The 22,057-nt window shown below is 40.9% G+C and overlaps 3 protein-coding genes and 2 long non-coding RNA genes across 6 annotated transcripts; 2 read left to right on the plus strand and 3 right to left on the minus strand.

Moving 5' to 3' along the window:
- Positions 1-6,306: 6,306 nt before the first annotated feature.
- Positions 6,307-7,645, minus strand: LOC138925910 (uncharacterized). Its single transcript, XR_011442145.1, has 3 exons — positions 7,506-7,645; positions 6,700-7,449; positions 6,307-6,641 (listed from the first exon to the last, which is right to left on the minus strand). It is a non-coding gene; the product is annotated as an uncharacterized lncRNA (long non-coding RNA).
- A 59-nt stretch (positions 7,646-7,704) lies between these two features.
- Trf4 (TBP-related factor 4) lies at positions 7,705-8,957 on the plus strand. The gene is made up of 2 exons (XM_017243935.3): positions 7,705-7,865; positions 7,915-8,957. Exons 1-2 carry the CDS (start codon positions 7,813-7,815, stop codon positions 8,855-8,857), a joined length of 996 nt encoding a protein of 331 aa, XP_017099424.1. The 5' UTR covers positions 7,705-7,812; the 3' UTR covers positions 8,858-8,957.
- A 3,946-nt stretch (positions 8,958-12,903) lies between these two features.
- LOC138925859 (uncharacterized) lies at positions 12,904-15,748 on the minus strand. The gene is made up of 3 exons (XR_011442101.1): positions 15,668-15,748; positions 14,377-14,632; positions 12,904-14,326 (listed from the first exon to the last, which is right to left on the minus strand). It is a non-coding gene; the product is annotated as an uncharacterized lncRNA (long non-coding RNA).
- Positions 15,397-21,255, plus strand: Gr23a (Gustatory receptor 23a). 2 transcript variants are annotated; one of them, XM_017243921.3, is made up of 3 exons: positions 15,397-16,370; positions 20,614-20,772; positions 20,831-21,255. In XM_017243921.3, exons 1-3 carry the CDS (start codon positions 15,501-15,503, stop codon positions 20,918-20,920), a joined length of 1,119 nt encoding a protein of 372 aa, XP_017099410.2. In that variant the 5' UTR covers positions 15,397-15,500; the 3' UTR covers positions 20,921-21,255. The 2 variants fall into 2 exon arrangements, with proteins under 2 accessions (XP_017099410.2, XP_017099409.2); XM_017243920.3 differs by lacking the exon at positions 15,397-16,370 and adding an exon at positions 19,679-20,563.
- LOC108127084 (microfibril-associated glycoprotein 4-like) lies at positions 17,854-18,996 on the minus strand. The gene is made up of 3 exons (XM_017243922.3): positions 18,845-18,996; positions 18,173-18,787; positions 17,854-18,119 (listed from the first exon to the last, which is right to left on the minus strand). The coding sequence occupies exons 1-3, from the start codon at positions 18,970-18,972 to the stop codon at positions 17,993-17,995; spliced, it is 870 nt and encodes a 289-aa protein (XP_017099411.2). The 5' UTR covers positions 18,973-18,996; the 3' UTR covers positions 17,854-17,992.
- Positions 21,256-22,057: the final 802 nt, after the last annotated feature.

Raw genomic sequence — 22,057 nt, forward strand, 5'->3', positions numbered from 1 at the left:
TTGGGGCTTAGTAGAGCCAGGAAGATGACGAGGAAGGGGATGAGGACTTTTTCAGTTGCCGGCTTGTGACCCGCATTGCCCTCTCCTCTAACCGCCCAACGAGTTTGTCTGCGTACAGTTACAGTTGCCATTACTAATTGACCGCACATGACAAAGTATCGCCAATTGAGCTGGATTCGCAATAGCCTGTATCGCAACCATAAAGTATCAACAATGACAAAGGAAGCGTTAGCTGCAAGGCAAATCAGTTTAAACTTTTTTGGTTTAAGACAAAAAAACAAAATAGGAAAAAAGAAATCACTCTACCATGTTCATTTAATAATCATTAAAGGTGTACCGTATATGTATTAAATTACAAAATAAATACCATATAGGACGTTTGTCGCCTACAACTTGGAATTTTAAATCATTTAAAGAAATATCAATTGATTAAAGAGCCATTGAATTATTCAAAAACTATTCAAATATTAAGTGCTGCATTACAAATTAACACTTTTGTTTGTTTTTGTGATTTGAATATTTTTTGCTTTTAAGGGAAATAAAAATTTGACTTGACAGGAAAAGTTTGGTTATGTGAACGTCCCAAAAGAACGCGACATTCGGAGGACACCTGACTCCTTATTACACGCCGTTCCATTCACCTTCGGATGAAGTTAGGCGATATATAAATTCACGGCAATGTAGAGGCAAACTTGGCATTTCAAAGTTTTTGGCCAAGATAATGTGCTTGTAACCCCCGGGTTCTGGCTCCACTCCAGACCAATCCGCCTAGCAATTTGTGACGTTTAAGGACACAACGACGCAGCGACTTCTTGACAGGACATTAACTTTCTCGCATCCTCGGAGTCGCTCCATCCGACTCTCTCCAAATGTTTGCGTGTGACGACTCTGATGATGATTCATGATGATGATCCTTGCAATTTTTCTTCCCCTTCTCACAGCCCCGCCCACCTCCAGCTGCCCATTTGCGTTGTCATTTTTCATGGGCTCTGTGGCGAACGGTGGCCAGTGGGCGTGGTCGGCGCTAGTTTCCTCTTTCGACAGCCTATTAGTTTTTATTATTTGTTGCAATTAGTTCTTCGGCCTCGTGCCTCATTTCCTCTTATGACACTTTTCTGAACATTTTTCAACAGAATGGACGTCATCTGTTGCCGCTAGCGATACTAAATAGATTGCACTTAAAAAAATTTTTCACAGATTCCAATTTTACATTAAGTTTTTTTTTACATTACAGTCAGTTTCATGTTTCACAGATCAATAATTATTTTCCCCTCAAAAACACTTATAATAAGTTTATTTTAGTTAATTATTAATTGCATAAAATCAATGAGAACAATGCCAGCTAGTTTTTATTAAGCTTAAGCTCTCTAAAATATATCCTGGATAATCAAAAATATATATATATATATATATATAATATATCCGCCGCGCGACGTTTTTCCGACGATCCTGGACATATTGAAACTTTTCCTCACTGCATTTGCTGTGTCTGCTGTTTTTCTCGACGGCATTGACAAGAGCCAAACAGTTTCTCGCTGGTATCTATGATAAATTATGGCCAAAAGTCAAAGCCATCAATCAGAAGGCCATGTTTCATTTGCCGCCCGTGGACCTGGCCCATTTGTTTCGGGCCAAAAACCGCTGGCATATGCAGCGAAGGCGGGGCGGCTGACTTGCTAGGACATTCCACGGTCAAAAAAGGATTAAAAACAAGTCGCAGATGCGTAGGTGGCGGCTGCCCAGGTGTCAGTTGCCGCGCGACAATCATTTCGATTTAATTTTGTATTTAAATTCTGTGATTAAATATTTAAAGGGTAAGCTGCGGAGAGCCTCGTCCTCAGCCAAGCCCATTAAAATTCCTTAAAGACTTTGCTGCAAACGGGAAGGGGCATTGCCAGGTGACTCCTTTTCATTCTCGAGTGCTTATTAAAAATGCAAAGGCCAGGATTTGCGGACATTATGATGTGGTACGGCTGAATTTATGCCGGTCTGTTGACATCAGCTGCGTCCCGATGTCGACTCCTCGGCTGTTTAATTATGCATTTTTATCTGAAAGTCGCTCGGCAAAGGCGAGGGAAAGGGGAAAAGGGCAAATGCCACGAGCTTCGGCCATCCTTTTTGGCCACTTGAGGTATGAAAACTGGATGGCATAAGCCAGCGCATAACTGACTTTAGCGGTAATAAGCCTTTGGCAGAAATCAAACAGCCGACGGTGCGTATACGCTATTTGCGACTGAGGGGTTTTTCGGAGAAGGATAGGCTTTGCATCGGTTTATCGATTTTCCGCGAATTCGGTTGTCTATCTATACAGGCACTTAAAAACTACAGTCGCCTTAAAACTAAGGTAGGAACAATGGCAGTCCTTTCCCTACCGAATCACAGCGCAAAAAGGAAACATTTTTACAAAAAACACCTTATACGCAACTGACTCGCAGTGCGGGTGTTACTTACGCAAGAAAATGGCTTTTGAGAAAAGTTTATTTGCTGGACATCGCAAGGAAGAAATTTAACTCTTTTCATATTAAAATTAGCATCTACCATGTATAGTAACTAGTTTATTAATAACCTCTCTGATTCGCTGTACCCCGACAATGGAACTATTCCCAAATTACAACATGCATTACGTTCGGGCCAGTCCCAAATAAATGGCCTATAAATCACCGACTTGGCCAGCGATCGCGTCAATATTCGCCTCTTTGCAGCCGGTTTTATTTCGAGGCTCTCGACGGGCATTAATCACGATTACTGATGGCTCAAAGCGGTGAGAGGGATTCCGTTTCTGCAGCAACGTTTCTACGTCCCAGCATTAAACGCCAGCGATGGCGTAATTTATGGGCACGCTCGAGCCTGGATTCGAGGTAGTGAATGTCCCATCAGGGGTGACCATCACTATTTTTCGGATGATAATTTCTATCGCAAAACTTTAAAGGGTTTAACGGACAAAAAAATTTAATCAATTATATTTAAATAATAAAGTAAATAAGCAATATTTTAAACAACATATGATAAATTTTATACATCCAGGAGAAAAGTAAAATAATCAAAATAGATTACTTTATAACGCTTGAAATGGAAATCTACAAAAAAGAATCGTCAGACATAAGGCACCGACCATAAACATCCTTTATAAACCTACATAAAATTGAGGTTTAAACTTTAAAGGTTTTATCTCACAAGAAGAGCAAGTATAGCCACTTAAAATGGGAATATGGTATTTTATGAAATTCTCAAGATTGATATTTTCAACTATATCCACCAGAAGTTATTACCCAATATTTTTTGTTCCTTTGGTGAAAAGTTCAGTTGTGTCCGTGTGATGGACTCCCCTCCCATATGCGCTCATCTATATACTTCTCGTATTGATAATCCCCAGGCCGGGACGGCACTCATACACTTCCCCATGTACTCACGCACTGAAAAAAATTAAACAAAAAATTGGAACTCTGGAGACGAGCATGAAAAGTTGCAGTTAAACTTTTCAGCATTTGTCAGAGTCAGAGGATTTGTTTGCCTTTGGGACTGGCTGGATGGCTGACTAGTTGGCCAAAGGCAACATCCTGCCAGCTATGGAACTCCCACTGGCCTCTCAAACGTTTTCTTCGTTTGTTTGTTTATTTTGCTCGTGCGCCCCACTATTTGTTTTCTTTCCAATTTTGTAATTTCAAACTTTTTCTATTGATTCCTTGGCACGCATGAACACCTTCAGCAGAGAACGACGACAGCCAGCGACAGGGTTTGCAAAAGTTGGCAACTTTCTTTGGGGAGGATAAGGCTGGGGATTCAATTTAAGTTGCGGGTCTCCCCCGTGATGACCATGCGTGGCTGAAATGCACACAGGAAGAGCAGAAAAAATCTAAAGTCCATGAAAAAATATAATAAAAAGGAGGGAGGTTGGGCAAAAGTTTCCAATGCACTTAACACTCTGTTTAGAAAGCGACGGAAGGAATGGCAGGAGCTGTCAGTGGCATTGGCAACACATTTATTAATATGTCAATCGGATTGAAGACTTTCCGACCAGGGAGAATGATAAAGTTTTCTCCCATAAAAATGTCTGCGACTGGGCCATGTTTTTTCAAAGAGCTGGAAACGCTTTTATTACTGGTTTGAGGCACGTGTTTGCCAAAATAGCTTGTAATTAACTGGCCATACAGTAAAAATAGTGTTTAAGATTGCAATCAAGCCTGCGTGATTTGGAAAGCAAAACATGAATCATATAATAGATTCATTTTACGAGGCCGCCTTAATTTGACTACAACTTAAGGTTCCATGCAGACTTAAACTTAAACAGACTATTAATGTTCGTGTAATAATATCTAAATTCTAAAATTCACTATAAAATATACTTTAAAATGATGAAAATGATTAAAACATGTACATTAATTTTCCAAAAAAAAAAAGAATGAACTATTGAATCACAAAAGCCCACCTCACTCCGGCCCTAAATCCTTTTCCCCTGCCAGGCAATTCCCAGTTGCAAAAGAAATTGTAATTATTCGAATTGTTACTCGTTACTTGCCTAATGACTATTAGCTAAATGAAAACATTGCGTGCCGGCGAAATTTTATTTGAGTGCACCGCCGAACCACCAAGCCACCGACCCTCTGAACCACCCAACCACCAAAGCTTTATTTGCTATATTTCATGCCTGCCTGCACTTATCTCCGATTGTTCATCGGCGGGACTGAACAAAACTGAACTGAAACCGCCGCTGATCTGGCGCTGGGAAATGTAATTTGGCTTGGCCGTAGCTTCGATTCCACTTTATGTTCTAATTACTTGCCCAACACAAAAACGCCACTTCAACTCGAATTAGAATGAGTGGGCAGCCGCGGCGGAGGGAGGTGTGCCACCCGGACCGCCCCTCCACTCCGGTTTAACCCTTATTCTGGTCACAGTTGGCGGCGCCACAACTTTTAATTACAGCAACACAAAATTGCAGATGCAGGCCATTTCTATTCCCAAATCCTCCACCCTCAGTTCCAGTCCCCAACCCAGATCCTTGATCCTAATGCCAATAGAAACGGTCGTGGCAATAGCAATCCAAAAAGCATATTAATTGCGAACTGCGTAGGCGTCGCCTGTAATGGTCTATAATCGATTTAAGCACAGGCATTATGTGGCCGAGACTCTAAATTGCAATTTTGTGTATGACAAATGGGTTTTCGGCTTTTGGAAGTAACACTTAACGAAAACTCGTATCATTTTGGACTGCCTTGTATTCGGTTTTAAATAAAACATGTATCTCATGAAGTAAGTTAGCCGATCCTTATGAGAATTATCACTATCAGATTTTGTATCTGACTTATAAGTTTCAGTGAAAAAACACAGTTAGGTAAATCTAATGAAATTTTTAACGCATTAAAAAATTTTATCAAATATGTTGGTAATTGATAATGATTCAAAATTAATTAAGATAAGCAAGTCAGCTTCGTAATTATATTAAAAAAAAAGAAATTATATACTTTTGTAGTTATTATTTGATAAGCCTCGAATATATTGTATATTGGTTGGTTTTATAAAATCAATTTAAGGGGACCCCCCCCATTCTCGATTTTAAATTTTGACGATTTTCAATGGGCTGGCAAATGAACATAAATTATTTTTTAGGGTTGTAACTGTGCTTACATATATTAAGACACAAAAAGGAAGAAAATCATTTCACAGAATTTTTTTTTGTTTTGTTTTTGTTGTTGTTTTTTGTGATCAAAGAAAAGCCCTTCTTTTCGGCGGCGCATGTGATTTCCGCTCACTGGAACATCTGAATCCAAAAATTCCAACGGGATTAGAAAAAGTACATGTTTGGCTCTCGTATGAACTAGGATTATTAACTTCGCTCAAAAATTAACAAAATGGCAGACCTTTGAAATTTTTTTTTGAAAATTTTCTTTTTTTTCAGCCACAAATCGAGTTGAAAAGTAAAGAAGATCTTCACCGATTTGATTTATCCTAGTTCATACGAGAGCTATATATGTGTAGAATAACGTGTTAAAATTTGGAACCGATTGGATTAACAGTTTTTGAGTAACCTCATGCGCCAGTCGTAAAAACACTGTTTCGAGAAAAACGCGTTTAAAGTTTTGAGACGGCTCTCGCCGTCGCCTGAGGCTTCCACCATAAATCGGCTATATCTTCAAGAGTTTTTGAAATTTTTACTTGAAATTTTCAGGGAACATTCTTGAATAGTTACAAGTTCGAATTAAAATAAAAAAAAAAAATCGATTTTTTAAAACCGAGAATGGGGGGGGTCCCCTTAAACAAAAAAAAATTTAAGGAAATAAAATCAACTTTAAAAAAATGTGGGGAAAAAGTTACAAGCTTCTAACTTCAAAAATACGCAAAGTTGACTTTTTGGTAAAAATGGATTGAAATGAGTTTTTAACAGATTGAAGTGCTTAGGCTTTAATGCGCCCACTTAAAGGACCATGTTTCACCAAAAAATATTTTTGCTCCAGCAGGGAAGCCCAATCGATACTCTCTATTCAACCTATGTATTTGTCGGCTGTGCATCTTTAGTCATCCCTCGAGCCGGGTTGAAGCTCACTTCCAATTAGAAGCTGTTGCGTGTAGCAATTGACTATCAAAATCAGTCCATAAGTGACAGTCGCCCCATGTATGTGCATACATCCTGCGGGCAGTCCAAGCTGCAGGAGTGTGGAAGTTTGTATATTAGAGTGAACTTGGTTTGCACAAAAACCTTACCGGTGGTTAAAAACTAAGGCACGCAGATATTTGCCGTGTAACCAAGGATAATTTCTTTATAGGGATCTATTTTAGTTGAGGGTCCACCCTCCGCTCATATATAAAGTAAGCCATCCAGGACTCGTTATTGTTGCCGCCGGCTCCGCCGTCAATTGCAGCTGGTGGTTGCTGCACCACAAAATTCAACGCAATTTGTAAAATGAAATCGATTCAATTGATTGTTGACTTCGACAAACACACACACGCTGCCCGTGTGTGTGTGGCACCACATGCATTGTGTGGGATGCACAGCACTCTCGCCGACCATCATCCTGCCTGGCAGAGGATACGCGGCTGGGGGAAGGGCCCTTTGGCAGGGGATGGTGTCGAGAAACGACGGTGACAGGTGTCTGAGGGTGGACGTGTTCATATCCTTGCCATCCTGCATATCCTCTCCCCCGTGTTTGTATACACCGTCCTCTGTCTCCTTTTGTAAGGCGAGTATGTGTGTGGGTGTGTTCACAGCACTTTGCTTGATTAAATTTCAATATTTACTAAAATGTCGCCGAACTCTTTGCGACAGCTCTGTAAATTTCATAACCGGAATCGACATAAAATATGGTCAACTATGTGTAAATATAAGCTTGACAAGCGCATAAGTTGATTGAAATGGCCACTATTATTTTTTTTATTTTTGCCTGTCCGGCACCCTCGCTCTGGCCATTTGTTATAGTTTATCACATGCTTGTCCCGCAAACAAGATCTATGCATCTATGTAGGTTTTACTGTCTCAGTAAGGGGCATCAGATGTGCTAGCAATTACTCACTTGGATTACAGGGATTGGATTACCGTATTGTAGCCGCCATCGGAGTGATACATTTGCATTATTTATTGGCGCATTACTCGGCTTATTAATAGGCTAAAAAACTTAAAAGCATCCCTCGATCGGGAAATATTATAAGAAATCGAAGCGTTTAATGAAACGCTTTTGTTAAGCGGATGGTTGTTATGCGTTTGACATCAAACTTTTTCATTCACAGTCATTGTTTACTGTCAAACTGTCAAATACATGACAAACAAAAAATTAAAACAAAAAATAATATCCAGTCGGAAATTGTCGGTTTTTGGCTTCAATGGACTCGCTAGTGGATAGATTTGCCTCCCTTAGCCCGCAGGACGACGATGAGTAAGTTCTAACTGGCCAATACAAAATTTTATTTATGTAATTCGACCAGAGATGAAGGCCGCAAGTCCAAGAAGCCCAACTTAAATGTCTCGGAGCTCTTTACCATGGTGAGAGGCCTAAGCCTGAGCGACTCCGAGAATCCGACCAAAACCGAGAGCATGGACTTGAAGCCGGAGGAGCGCAAGGGGAACTCATGCGAGGACAAAGTGGCCCGTCTTTATGGGCACATGCCCCCTGACTTCAACTGGGATGAGGCTTCGCAAAAAGGCGACCCGGAGGTTCCTGACTTTGAGATCGATTTCGAAAACGCCTTCGAAAACCTGAGCAAGTTGGCAGAGGTCGAAAAACACCTTGAACTGCTCTACAAGCCCTTCACCTGTGTAATGGACGTGAGCTGTCGCTTCAACATGTTCGAGCTGTGCATCCTCCTGCCCGACGCTCGCTACGATCCCGTGATCCACCCCTCCGTGGCCATTAGGATGCGAAATCCCAGCGCCAATGTTAAGATATTTTCATGTGGAAAGATGGTGTCTACTGCCCTGACCGCGGCCTCTGCCCGGAACGCCCTGTTCAAGGTTGTGCGGGTTGTCCAGGAGCTTGACTATAAGGCGGATATTAAGAGCTTCAGCAAAAACATCGTAAACGCTTCCTTCATGATGCCCTTCAAGATCGATCTTCAGCGGCTTAAACAGCTGTACTCGGACAAGGTCACAGACAACCACGCCAAGCGCCCCTTCATTACCTACACCCTTGACGATGACGGCGTCCGGTTCGCAGTGTTCCCCACCGGATACGTCCTGGCCCTTCACTCTTCCGGTCGGAGTGAGACTACCGCCGCCATAGCTGCGTTCTTGCCGATCCTGGCCAGGTTCATGAACGGGTATGCGACGTCGGCAGAGCGCCAAGGTGGGATGGTGGGCGACATCTCATACAAGCTACTCTGGGAGCGGAGGCTTGAAGAGGACAAGGAGGGGCTGCTGCTTTACTCCTGACGCAAGTGTTTTTTTTTTCTAAGGATAGTGGCTTAAAAATTTGTTTTGATATGATTTTTTGTTGAAATTTGTTTCTGAGTAAAAGTGCACATTTACAGGAGCTGGGTTGAGTTGGGGAACAACACGGTCTTAGGGTCTGGGATTCGATAGCGTTTTCACTTAGTTTTGCTAGAAAACATTTGTCATAAACCAAAGTTGTGCACGTGTCCTGTTTACACTCCCCTTCAAAGTTAGGCAACTTGTTTATATACGTGATTTATTCGCTCGCCAGCTGCCGAGCGACCACCAAACAACCAGTGACACTCCACTCCAACTAACCACTGGCAACACCAGAACGGTAGTCAATGCTGGAGGGCCTAGGCCCCGGGATGACACTGAGCTCGGAAAGAGCTCCTGGCCCAAAAAGGCATGGCAAGAAACAAAATGGCCAAGGAAGTTGCAACTGCAACAGGCGCATACATAAATAACGAAACATTTTCGCACACTTGCCACAACTTTCCTCGGAAAATGTCACATTATGCGGAACAAGTTGCCGCCTTAAATACGTTTCCGACGTGCCACAGCACCTACCCAAGTGGCGACGACATTTCAACTAACTCTTTTGCTCTTTTTGTTGAAAAATATTACGGGAAACCGAGTATTTCGCATTTATAAAATTACTTTTTTCTCTCAACTTAAGAGTCAAGGTCCCAAAATCGGAAGTGATAGAACGAAGAATCGAAAGAAGCCGCTTCAAACTATTTATATATTTTAATTTGTATAGCTCCTCTCTAAAATATATTGACTAAAAATGAAGGTTCGAGATCCTCCTATAACTTTTTCATTAGTTTAATTTCTAAAACTATCCTTTTTTTACGAGCTCTAATAGACATTTTATTTTTTGACAAGGTACAATCCAAACTTTGTCCATTAAGTGCTCCAATGTTTTACATTATAAATTGGTCAGAATCGCCCGAGTTTTACAAAGTTCATATTATAACTTACATGAGCCAGGGGTATAAGAAATGCCGAAGGAAAAGCAAAATCATACGCAATTTATCTATTTTCAGTTGAGGTAGGCAAACTTTGTTGCCCTAAAGCGCATTCGCCTCAAAAATTTCGGAGCATCCGACGAGTGAATTAGGATGGGAGAACTACCGATACGATGTCGAAACCAAATCCGATTCGGTGGCAATCGAGCAGGGTAGAGCAGGGGAATCCGATTAAAAAGTTGAACCATCAAAGTTTAAGGAAGAAGATATACAGGATAAAGAAGTCTGGCAAATAAAGGAGCATTGTGTTTTATGAATTATGCATTTTAGCCGAGGGACTTTGGCTTCAAAGCCAAAAATTATCCACTCGCCAGCTAACAAAAAGAGTTGCGGTTGCCTTTGAAGATTAGAAGACTTTGCAATTTTCAAGGGAACATAAATTGCATAAGAGGAGATACCGAATTGAATTCGGAAAGTGGTCTCCCAACCCCCACCCCTACCTCATGGGAATTTAATAAGAGTGCAAACAGTGTCCCCAGGAATCTTGCCAGTCCGGGTTTTTCCTGGTGCGGTTGACCGCAAAGATTTTACACTCGAAAGGTGTCGCAAATGGACTTTTGCATTTTTAATAACTACTCAAAGTGGCAAGCTGGTTCGTTAACTGGTGGCAGCCACTCGTACACACTCTGCACGATGCCAAAGGACTTTCTGCATACTTAACAAACTGGAATTTAAATGAAAATTAATCCGAGTATTTGCTTTAAAAAATAAAACTACTGCGCACAATGTTATGTAGTAAGTTCGACCAACCCATGATACAATTATACGAGGTAGTCCATTCGTAGAATTAAAGTCCCTTATTTTAATCTAAACATAGTAAGCGTTGAATAGTGTGAGTGAAACGGCTATACAGTGCTTCGATTAACCCGCACACGGGGCATGGGCCTACAAATTTTTCTTAGTTAGGAAAAGAGTTGTAGTGTTTAAAATTTTATTTAAATTAGTTTTGAATTTGACATAATTCTTTGTTTTTGTTTTTGGACAGCCATTCTCTTGTTTAAGTTCTTAATTCTAAAGGTATACGTATCTTTAAAAAATTTTTTTATGTTTACACTAATATCGGCGTTTAACAATGTCTGTTTTAAATTTTTAGTTTAAAAAAACTAAAAAAAAAGAAAGGAAAGCTAACTTCGGGCGAAGCCGAAGTTTATATACCCTTGCAGCTAAAACCGGATATATATCGCAAACATCGGATATAGTTGGCCGATGCTTATGAAATTTGGTAGGTTGGATCAACTAACCAAAAATATAATCTGTACCAAGTTCCAGCTTTCTATCTTCAAAAACACGAAAGTTGGGTCATTTCCGATCGTTCAGTTATATGGCACCTATAGGATATAGTCGGCTGATCCTTACGAAATGTAGCATGTCGTATTATTTTGCCAAAAATAGAGCTTGTGTAAAATCTCTCTTGAACTCTCTAACTCTAAAAACACCGAAGTTATACCATTTCCGATAAATCAGTTATATGGCAGCTATAGGATATAGTCGGCCGATTCCGGTCGTTCCGACTTATATACTGCATGCAAAGGAAAAAAGGGTGTGTGCAAAGTTTCAAGTTGATAGCTTTAAAATTGAGAGACTAGTTCGCGTAGAAACAGACAGACAGACGGACCGACGGACAGACGGACATGCTCATACCAACTCAGGAGGTGATCCTGATCAAGAATATATATACTTTATAGGGTCGGAGATGTCTCCTTAACTGCGTTGCACACTTTTGGACAAAATTATAATACCCTCTGCAAGGGTATAAAAACAAACTTTACGCCTAGCACGTGCTTGTGGCAATAACGGCAAAAAGTCATTTTTTTGCTTGGCCACTTAATGGTTAAATTTTTGAAAAAAAAATAACCTTTCAGTTTGACAAGTAGGCACGCACTGAAATTAAGGGACCAACACCCGAACGATTTGTTAGGCGAATAGACTACCTTGTATAATTGTATCATGGACCAACCCATGTTAATTATTTAATTATACTGTGAGACTATGAAAAAATATTTAAAAGCAAAGACCAACTCACAGAATTTATAAACCGCACATATCACATTTGCCCTCAAAACCTTCGTCATTTGGCTTGTCCTTTGTCAATAAAATGCTTACTTCTTTGAATTAGAGGGTGGAAATACATAAATCTAAAATTCCGGTCGCCAATAAATTTTCATTTTGATAAACCCCCGTAAGCCTTTTCATGGCCGAAAACAAACTTCTGTGATTTATGAAGTTCTCGGCTTCTGCTCGACTTTTTCGGCAATAAAACACAGAGAACCATCACTGCCATCTTTGAACGCGATACAAACTTTGGCCTCACGCCAAACTCATAAGTATTTTTATTTTAAAGACTATTCGCAGCAGAGAAAAATAAATAGGAATCGTCACTAATTTTTACGAGGGCAACGAGCGTTTTTTGGGCAATAAACGGTTAAAGTTTTTATAGCATTAACCCAAAGTGTCTAATAACAAAAATAATAATTCCTTTTTTTGGGGTGTTATTGGCAAGTCCAATAAAACCCGGTCATCTGTTAATACAATTTTCATAAAAATCATCGCTTTAAATAACATTATTATTGGATTCGTTTGCAGTTCGATCACAGCTTGTCCTGATGGAAATCCATAAACAAAATGAGACATGCTCGCTTTCTAATGTTGCTGATTTTCGCATTCCGGGCGAGGTATCCTGGCAAACAGATGGGAGGACACGTCTTCATGGCTGACATCGGCGTCAGCTGGCGATCAAAGTCAAATTAAATTGAAACGTTCCGACGCTTCACATATCGTTTTTCACATATTGCTCTTGGAAAATGGGAGTCTCTTGGAGCAATGAGAAATAATATACATATTCAGATATTTCCAGGCGGCCAAAAACATCAAAAATTAATTTCACAGAGCCCAGCACAGTTTCTAATGAAACAATCCCATATTGATACCAAAACATATTCACAAGCCCATTATCTAATTTACAATTACATTAATCGATTGACTTTGTTCATTTATTTACGTGTTAATTACCCCAATTACTTCAGTGCCAACACTGCGTATGCGCAATGACAGAAAGGATAATTGTTGTTTAGAGGCTGAATTCAGTTGAAAGGATGGCGGCAACGCAACACGACCTGAGAACTAGACTATACAGGTTCTTTATACTTGCCAATGCGAGGTTCATCTATGGCCTGTGCTGCTTCCTCGACCTGGGCTCCGTTCGATACGTTCAATCCAGTGGAAGGCTCAAAAAATATCATACGCCCTGGCCATGGGTGGTCATGGCGGTACTCATCAAGCTCTTGTTGCTCACTCTGGAAGCTCCTTTTATCTTCATGTGCGGGGGCATGATGTACTTTTTCTTTTTCGAAGACTCTAGTGAGTTCAACGACAACACCACCTACCAGTGGATGCAGATGCTGGCCGAGGAGGTGATGGCTCTCGTGTCCACTGCACGGTTGATCTTCATCAGCCACAACTCGACGTACTGTGATTTCTTTACATCGACTGCAAACAGAATTCTGGAAATGCATCGCCTAGTCTTGAGACTCTTCGGCGACAAACAACTTTACTTGGATGACTCGCTGCTGGTCGTTTTCCTGTTGAAGGTGTTTTTGACATTTCACCACATTGCAGCTCAGTATACGCCCACTGAGAAGCACTTTGTCCTGGTCCGATATCACACTTTAAACGTGATTCTCTTTGAGATATTCTATACTGCCTACTTCCTGTATCAGCTGCTCTTACTGGGCTGGCACCGTTCGCTTCTGGCCTTCCTGGAGACCTACGTTGCCCTGAAGCAAGTTCGGAAATCACTAACACTGGAGTGTCGACGAAGAATCATTTGTGTCTTTAGTATCTACGCCAAGATGGCCCAGATTCACCTCCAAGTATCCCGTGCTTGGCTTAAAGTATCGTCCATGCTTTTCATCGGAGTCTACTACACTGCCCACGAGTCCACCTACACGGTGTACTGTCTGTTTTCCTGGTCACAACTTTCGCTTATGAAGCGAACGGAGCTGTTGCTGCTTAAAAAACTGGGATCTCTGCTACATCCCCTAGTCGGGATTCTGCTAATGGGAATGGCCAGTGATCGAATGAAATTCCTAGAAGCTCAACTATGCGAGAGGATATTTCTCGTGGAACTATTTTATGCAAAGAAAGATCACTTGTTTTCAAATCGATATTCCGGACTCATCAGTTGCAAGGTGATTTGCTTATCGGACTGCTTATCGGACTTACAAAATATTCCAAATCTAACTTAAAATTTTTTTCTGCATCCTAGAATGAATGCTTTCTGCTCCAGAGGCTCTCAGTTCCGATGAGAAATTTTATGTGGAATCGGGGATCAATCTGCGACCGAGACCTGGTCTTTGATATGTTTGTCTACCTTTTCATAAATGCCACCACTTACCTCCAGTTTTTGATCAGCGATAATAATAGCCTTTGTGCAGAGGTACTATAAGGATAATTAATTAAATACTATCACTATTAAAAATTGCTACATACTTGGGACTTATTTTAGCGATTTTTGAGGTGTTACGAACTCTTAAAATGGAGTTCCTACAGAGTATCTACAGAACAAACTAGTGGACCCGAAATGGGTGTCAGAATCAATTTAGGGGCAAAATAGAATATATAACACTCGGAGGTGGAACTCGGAACCAATTTGGAAGGGGTGTACCACCTCTGCTTACAATATTGACCCATAACAAAGATTTCAAATATCCATCAACTATAGGGTGAATCTGTCAAAAAGTCAGTGCTAAAAGCAAAGAAAACTTATACGTTAAAAAATTTTTGAAATCGATTTTTCAACAGTTCTTGTTGTTTTGTTGTATTTTTACAATCGTACGTCATGTTAATATATTGAAAACACCCTGTTCTGGGGACCTTCCACTAAGGGTTGTCATTCAAAAAGTAGGATGATAAAAAAGAAAGGAAAAAGCTTCGTTCGGAGCCGAAGTTGATATACCCTTGCAGTTAAAACCATCGGATATAGATATAGTTGGACATCGGATATAGTTGGCCGATACTTATGAGAATATCATAATATAACCAATTTATTACAATACAAAATATAAAAAAAATCCCAAGCTTCTATCTTCAAATACCAAATATAAGATATAGTCGGAATATCCTTATGAAATTTGGTACGTCTACGTACTTCGTTTTATTTGGCCAAAAATAGCATACATACAAAATGCGAACTCTCTAATATATTGCTAACAAACATCATAATATAGCATTTCCGATCAATCAGTTGTATGGCAGCTATAGTATATAGTCGTTCCGACTTATATACTGCGTGCAAAGGAAAGACGGATGTGGGCCAACTTTCAAGATGATTGCTTTAAAACTGAGAGACTAGTTCGCGTAGAAGGGTAGAAACAGACAGACAGACATGCTCATATTAACTCAGGAGGTGATTTTAATCAAGAATACTGCGTTTTCACTGCGTTTCACTTTTGGACAAAATTATAGTACCCTCTGCAAGGGTATAAAATTTAATATCACCCTAATAAATCATACCCGCGCTGCCAAAATTACTTCTAGTCATGTTCCAAATATGAGTATTTAAATAGACCACCCCATAATGAAAACGTCCAGTGTCCGTTTGAGTCAAAAACACAATGAAGTACTTGGAATGCCTAACCCGTCGAATCCTGTCTGCAGTTTTCTGGGCAATGGGCTTGGTGCCCTTGCCACCGATTTCGCAACACTGGCGACTGCTGCTCTCCGCTGCCCTTCGCTGCGGGTGGGTTGCCTATATCGCGTTTTTACTAACAGTGTCCCTTACTTTTGAATCGGTGGCCTTTGAAAGTATCGGAAACGTAGTGGGCACAGTGCTCTTTGTGGGAAATTCTGTGCTGGGACTGCTGCTGCTCCTGGAAAGTGTTCTGCAGCAGACGACTCACGGCCAGTTGGAGGCCCTGCGCTTCCAGTCGGAGCTGCAGCTTCAGCGCCTGGGAATGTTCGACAGATGTCGTCAGGCCGGACACCTCCTCGCCTTGATAGGTGGTCAGTTTTCCTGTGACCTTGTAAGGATTCTGATCAATTCGAGGAACCAGGTGTCCCCCGTGTTCACCATATCCCTGCCGCTAATGTGGCTCCTTCGATTTCGCTATGTTCAGCTCGTGCAGTATGTTATGGATCTGAATCAGCGTTCCCTTCAGCTGAGGCAGGCTCTGCTGTCCTTGGCGTCGGGCAATGACTTGTGGCAGCCATACGGAGTGCAGGATTGCCGTCAACTCCATACCTTGCGGATAACCTACGAACGCATCTTCGAATGCTACGAGGCTTTTAGTGACTGCTACGGCTGGGGCATGTTAGGCCTCCACCTGGTGACCGGCTTCGAGTTCGTTACCAACGCCTACTGGATACTGATGGACCTGTATGAGGGCCAGGTCCTCCTAACCCTGTTCTTTAACGGAGCCACTGCCATCGACTTTGGCACGCCCATCGTCACTTTATTTTGGCACGGCGATGCTGGGGCGGAAAACGTAAGTGGCAGTTGAGTCATATTTGTACATAAGAAAGTTTGTGACAGATAATTTAACTAAGCTCTTGCTCTCCCGATTTATTGTATTTGCGAATGTGATAGTAAAACAAGAAAGCAAAGCTAACTTCGGGCGGAGCCGAAGTTGATATACCCTTGCACCTAAAACCGGATATATATCGCAAACATCGGATATAGTTGGCCGATCCTTATGATTACATCATAATAAAACCAATTAATTACAATAAAAAAAAAAAAAAAAAAAAAAAGTCGCAAGCTTCTATCTTCAAAAATACGAAAGTTGATATTTCTACCAAATACCATTTCCGATCGTTCAGTTATATGTGAGCTATAAGATATAGTCAACCGATCGTTATGAAATTTGGTAGATTGGATTAACTGACCAAAAATAGAATGTGTACCAAGTGCCAGCTTTCTATCATCAAAAACACGAAAGTTGGGTCATTTCCGATCGTTCAGTTATATGGCAGCTATAGGATATAGTCGGCCGATCCTTATGAAATTTGGCATGTCGTATTATTTTGCCAAAAAGAGCTCTCTAACTCTAAAAACACCAAAGTTATACCATTTCCGATCAATCAGTTACATGGCAGCTATAGGATATAGTCGACCGATCCCGGCCGTTCCGACTTATATACTGCGTGCAAAGGAAAGAAGGGTGTGTGCAAAGTTTCAAGACGATAGCTTTAAAACTGAGAGACTAGTTCGCGTAGAAACGGACAGACAGACGGACAGACGGACATGCTCATATCAACTCAGGAGGTGATCCTGATCAAGAATATATATACTTTATAGGGTCGGAGATGTCTCCTTCACTGCGTTGCACACTTTTGGACAAAATTATAATACCCTCTGCAAGGGTATAAAAAGTGTTTGGCATGCGATGAATTATACAGCCATTGCAGTCCGTCCTTTTATCTATATGAAAGCAGGTATCTCAAAATCATTGGGAATAGTATAATAGGTTCTTTGATCTTGTTCTAGAATCTAGAGACATATATATCCAACAGTCAAACAAGAAAGGAAGGCTATAGTCGAGTTCCCCGACTATATTATACATGGTATTCATTTTTTCTACCCACTTTTTAGCTAAAATTTAAACTTAAATAAAAGGAAACTCAGCAAAAAAATGCTATTGCATACTTTGGTTTGGAGAAACCCTATTCTTTAAATTGTTCGATTGGACTAAATTTCCAATTGTAGAGTTGCCATTTAAATAGTTTGGTATTAAAACTTTTTCAAAAACTTTCTTAAACTGGTGCTACAGCACATTTTCAGTAATGGGGGTAAGGAGTGGGCGTGCCAAAACTTTCACACAAAAATTATCTGCGCTGTTACCATAGAAGTGCAAGTTCCAAATCGTATAGTTTTATAGTCTCGGATAGTTTCCGAGATCACCGCGTTCAAAATGCTAACAGAATTTTAAATTATACCAAATTATACTCATAATTGTATAGTAATCAACATTATTTTAAAATTCTTTACTGGGACTAAAGAAATATGAAATTTGTGGGCGAGGGAGGGAACGTAAAATCGTAAGTGTGTTCAACCAGATTTAAATCTTAACCTACTATTAAATCTATAATTTTGTATTTAATTTGCAAGTTAATGGCACTGTCTTCTTGGTCTTATCATCATTTGAGCCCGCTTTAGCGAGTAGGTGTGCCCCTTGAATTGATACCAGTTGATACCCTTTCCATGTGTGTTATCGCCATAGTTTCCAGCCAGATTGCTGAGAAAACAAAAGTCGTACTTTAACGGCTACGTAAAAACGATAGATATTACCTATGGTGACAGGCGTTATACCACCATGCACTACTGTACGTGACTGCACAGTTCGCTGTAGCATGTTTGTCATTGTCCCGATCCTTTGTGGTAAACTTCTGACCCAGATGCGTAGCCAGAGCATCGCCAGCACTTCCTGAGCTATTACCCAGCGACTCCAAGGCAAACCCCTCATCCTGCGACCCTATTTTGAAGTTGTCGTACACTTGATAGCGTCGATCTCCTTCATTGTCTTCGAGCAATACGAGCATCTCCTGGGGCTCCGCAGAGGTCATGGCGTGCAATTTGTCCAGGCCCAAAAAGAACTCACCCTCTAGCCTTCCAAAACCATTCTTGTAGTCGTTCCAGTCCCGGAAAAAATCCTCACTTCCGTCCGTGCGCCTCAGAAAGATTGTCCAGCCGCCCCCGTGACTCAGCGGATCGCAGGCCACCATGAAGGGGTGCTTACTGTATTCTGGCACCACGACAACGCTGATTTCACTGTTTTGCGCCAATACCGAGGGCTCTGCACAGCTTTTGCCGTACAGCTTGGCCTGCACACTGCTCCTGGCGAGACAGGTGTCTAGTTTGTGGGTCAAGTCCTCCAGGAGCTCGCCATGTCGTTCTTGTTCCACTCTAGAATTCTTATTTATGTTATTTTTAGCTTCGGACACGTTGTTTTCAATTACTTACCGCACGGCGATCATTTGGGATCTAATCGATGCCGCGTTCCCACAAATTGTCGACATTTCGCAAGTCCGTTGAGCCTCATTAAATGTCATAACGCCGACTAAAATACCTAAAAACAAGTACGAGCGCATGTTCGTTGATTCCACAACGACCGAGTGATCTGAGATGACTGATTTAAATAGAGCTTATTTATACGAGCCAATGAACTTGATCTTGAGCTTTTCCTTATCTTTGTTTTTTTCTGTACGGAATAGGTACATAATCAAATGTTAATGTACATATTTCTCCGTTTGATAACCCTCTTAATGAGTGGTATAGCAATATATAAAGAAATTCTAACTTCATGTGGAGACAAAGTTGATATAAGTTTGCAGTTAAATGGCGGTTTGAATTACTTATCTGTCCACTATACAATATTTAGCATGCAAATACAGTGTTTTGTAATGGCTTCTATGTATGTATATAGAAGTATCTTAGTATAAACTATTATTACTAAATTATTAAATTATTAAAGTATATATATATAGTTAAATTTACGTTATTGATTAATGAATACGTCTCATATATATACGTATATGTAGGTCGCGAATTACGCTTGAGAGCATGAAATATTTACTTCTAAATCACTAGTAATTCCAAAATAATTGTCCCATTTAAGTCTAATGTTTTCACGCCGCTTACCACTTATCACTACAACTTAAAAGCACTTTGGCTGTCAAATATAATTGATTTGAATCCGAAAAACGAGTACTGACAATGATGGATTCAAGTCGCCAGACCTCATTGAGGGTCTGGATACCAACTATCGATCTTTCAACTATTTTGGGAGTAATAGTCATGTTTCCGCTGACTAGAACTCAAGCTGCCTCGTGTGCTGTCCTCAGGCTCTTAAAACTGCTCCTGGTGGCTTTTTCGCTGAGGCCTCTACGACGTCCTCGGCTGGTCCTGTGGCTGCGGTTTGGCTGTTGGATGATCTGGTACCTGTTCTTGTTTGTTCAAGGATTCCAAAGGGTTGGTGGCGCTCAAGCCTGCAACCTGGACTGCCAACTGCGCTTCATGCTGACCTTTCTGCTCGCAGCATCGCATTGCTTTATGGTGGCCAATAGCTTTATACGTGGACTCCAGTTTCCAATATCAAAAGGCAACGATGTTGAGATTTTAGAGCCCTCGAACCCGCGAGTGGCCTGCACGGTGCTGTCTATTGTTCTGCCAATTGCAGGAAATACATTGATGATTTTCGCGAACGGGGCGAGAAGCTCGGCCCAAGTGTGGTCTTTTCACTTGAAAATGCAACCCAGCTTTCTGGCGCTTCAGCTGCAGATCGTCTCGTTTATATCTGAGGTCATGGGGTCCAACATGAAGGTCCGGCAGGCCAAAGGTCAATTTCAGACCCTGGTCCGAGAGCTTTCTTGCCGTTGGCCCCAAGTAAAGCAGCAGGCGGAATTCCTAGACCAGCAGGCCCACAGAGTCCTTGACCTGAAGCGCCGCTACAGTGAACTTTACTACTTGTACGAAAAGATCAACAACAACTTCGGGGGAAGCCTACTGATCATATTCATAGACTTCTTCGCAATGTACGTGTGCCATGCCTACTGGCTCTTCGTGGACGTGAGAACGGCTCCCCTAAGAATATACGCAGTCCTTCTAAACTTACTCTACATTTTCAACGTGGACCTCCAAATTACCGCTGCTTGCTGGCACTGCCAACAGGGCTATAACCTAGTGAGATTATCACAGCACTGAGACTGAACTGCCATTAATACATCTTTCAGGGTCGCCAGATCGGCTGTTTGATCTCCAAGTTGGTGAAGCCCATGGGCAGCAAGAGATACAACGACCTGGTCAGTGAGTTTTCGTTGCAAACGCTCCATCAGCGATTTGTGGTCACCGCCAAGGACTTCTTCAGTCTCAACCTTCACTTGCTCAGTAGCGTAAGTAGTTGGGAGCTCAAAAACTTTAACTATTTTTTACGTTTTTAAATCTTTTCAGATGTTTGCAGCAGTGGTTACCTACCTGGTAATCCTTATACAGTTCATGTTTGCCGAGAGAAGTGCGAAGAGAATTTCCGAATCAGAATAAACAGATCAATTTCTAAGGGACTCCTTATAATGATACCAAGACCCAAAAGGGAATGCAAGTTTTTAGTCGCAGAAGATTAAATTTTGAATGATTTAATTATGAACCATACTATGTGTTATAAGCCGAGAAACTAAGGACCGCTTCAGGAATGCTTATTTTTGTCACATTCCCAACCAGAGAATAACCCTAATTATTTATGCCACCCACGACTAGGAGATGGGCTGGATTCTGCGAGGGTCGTTCGGAACAGAAAGTTAGATTGCTCAAAAGTTTTATCTTTCGTTTTTCTTAAGCATTCTCCGAGACGAAACTACTTCACGCATATTAAACTGACATTTCCCAAGCATAAACTTTTTCTAATATGTAAATTCATGCCAAATACCAGGCAAAAGGATAAAACTGCCGCACATCCTTGAATTAACACGTGCGAGTTCGCATTAATTTGTGTAAACTGGTGTTGGAAATGCTCGGGGTTATACTTAGGATATATGTATACGTGTATACTTAGTGTGTGTGTGTATTCGTGCAGCAAGGATATAGGAAGATGCTGGAGAAGCTGCTCGAGGAGTAGTTTTTGTCGTTAGCTATGCAAATGCCGCCGAGCCATGTAAATTATATTTACCGCACTGCCAGATGCTCAAGATGTAACTGTGCCGCCACTTCTGGTCCAAATTAGCATATAACAACTGCAACAGTCGCTTATAAATATTTATAAACCTCCTGGACTAGGCGGTTCGTACTCTGCTTTCTTATCAACCTGTATTGGTCGATTGGTGGGTCGCTACCGAGAGGGTTTTACTTAAATATCAGTCTCTTTGTATGTTCTTGATTAGACCCTTTCAGGGAATTTTCATTTTCTTCATATGTATGCAATGAAATAAAAGTAAAAAATATACCATATAGTAAAATAAAAGATTATAAAATGCATTAAGTCAATATATTAAGTTCGTAAACATAACTGCGAATGTAGAATAAATTATACAGAATAATAATATATGTATTTATGTCCGTTCGTCTTGCTTAATAAAAACTTTTTGTTTAATACTCTTGCGCTACAGCTCCTCTAAAATTATCCGATTGAGCTAAATATGTATCTGTGGGCGTAGATTAGCTATTGGAACAGTTTGGCTTCAAACG

This window comes from Drosophila bipectinata, chromosome 2L, assembly GCF_030179905.1.
Source record: "Drosophila bipectinata strain 14024-0381.07 chromosome 2L, DbipHiC1v2, whole genome shotgun sequence".
Classification (NCBI taxonomy): domain Eukaryota; kingdom Metazoa; phylum Arthropoda; class Insecta; order Diptera; family Drosophilidae; genus Drosophila; species Drosophila bipectinata.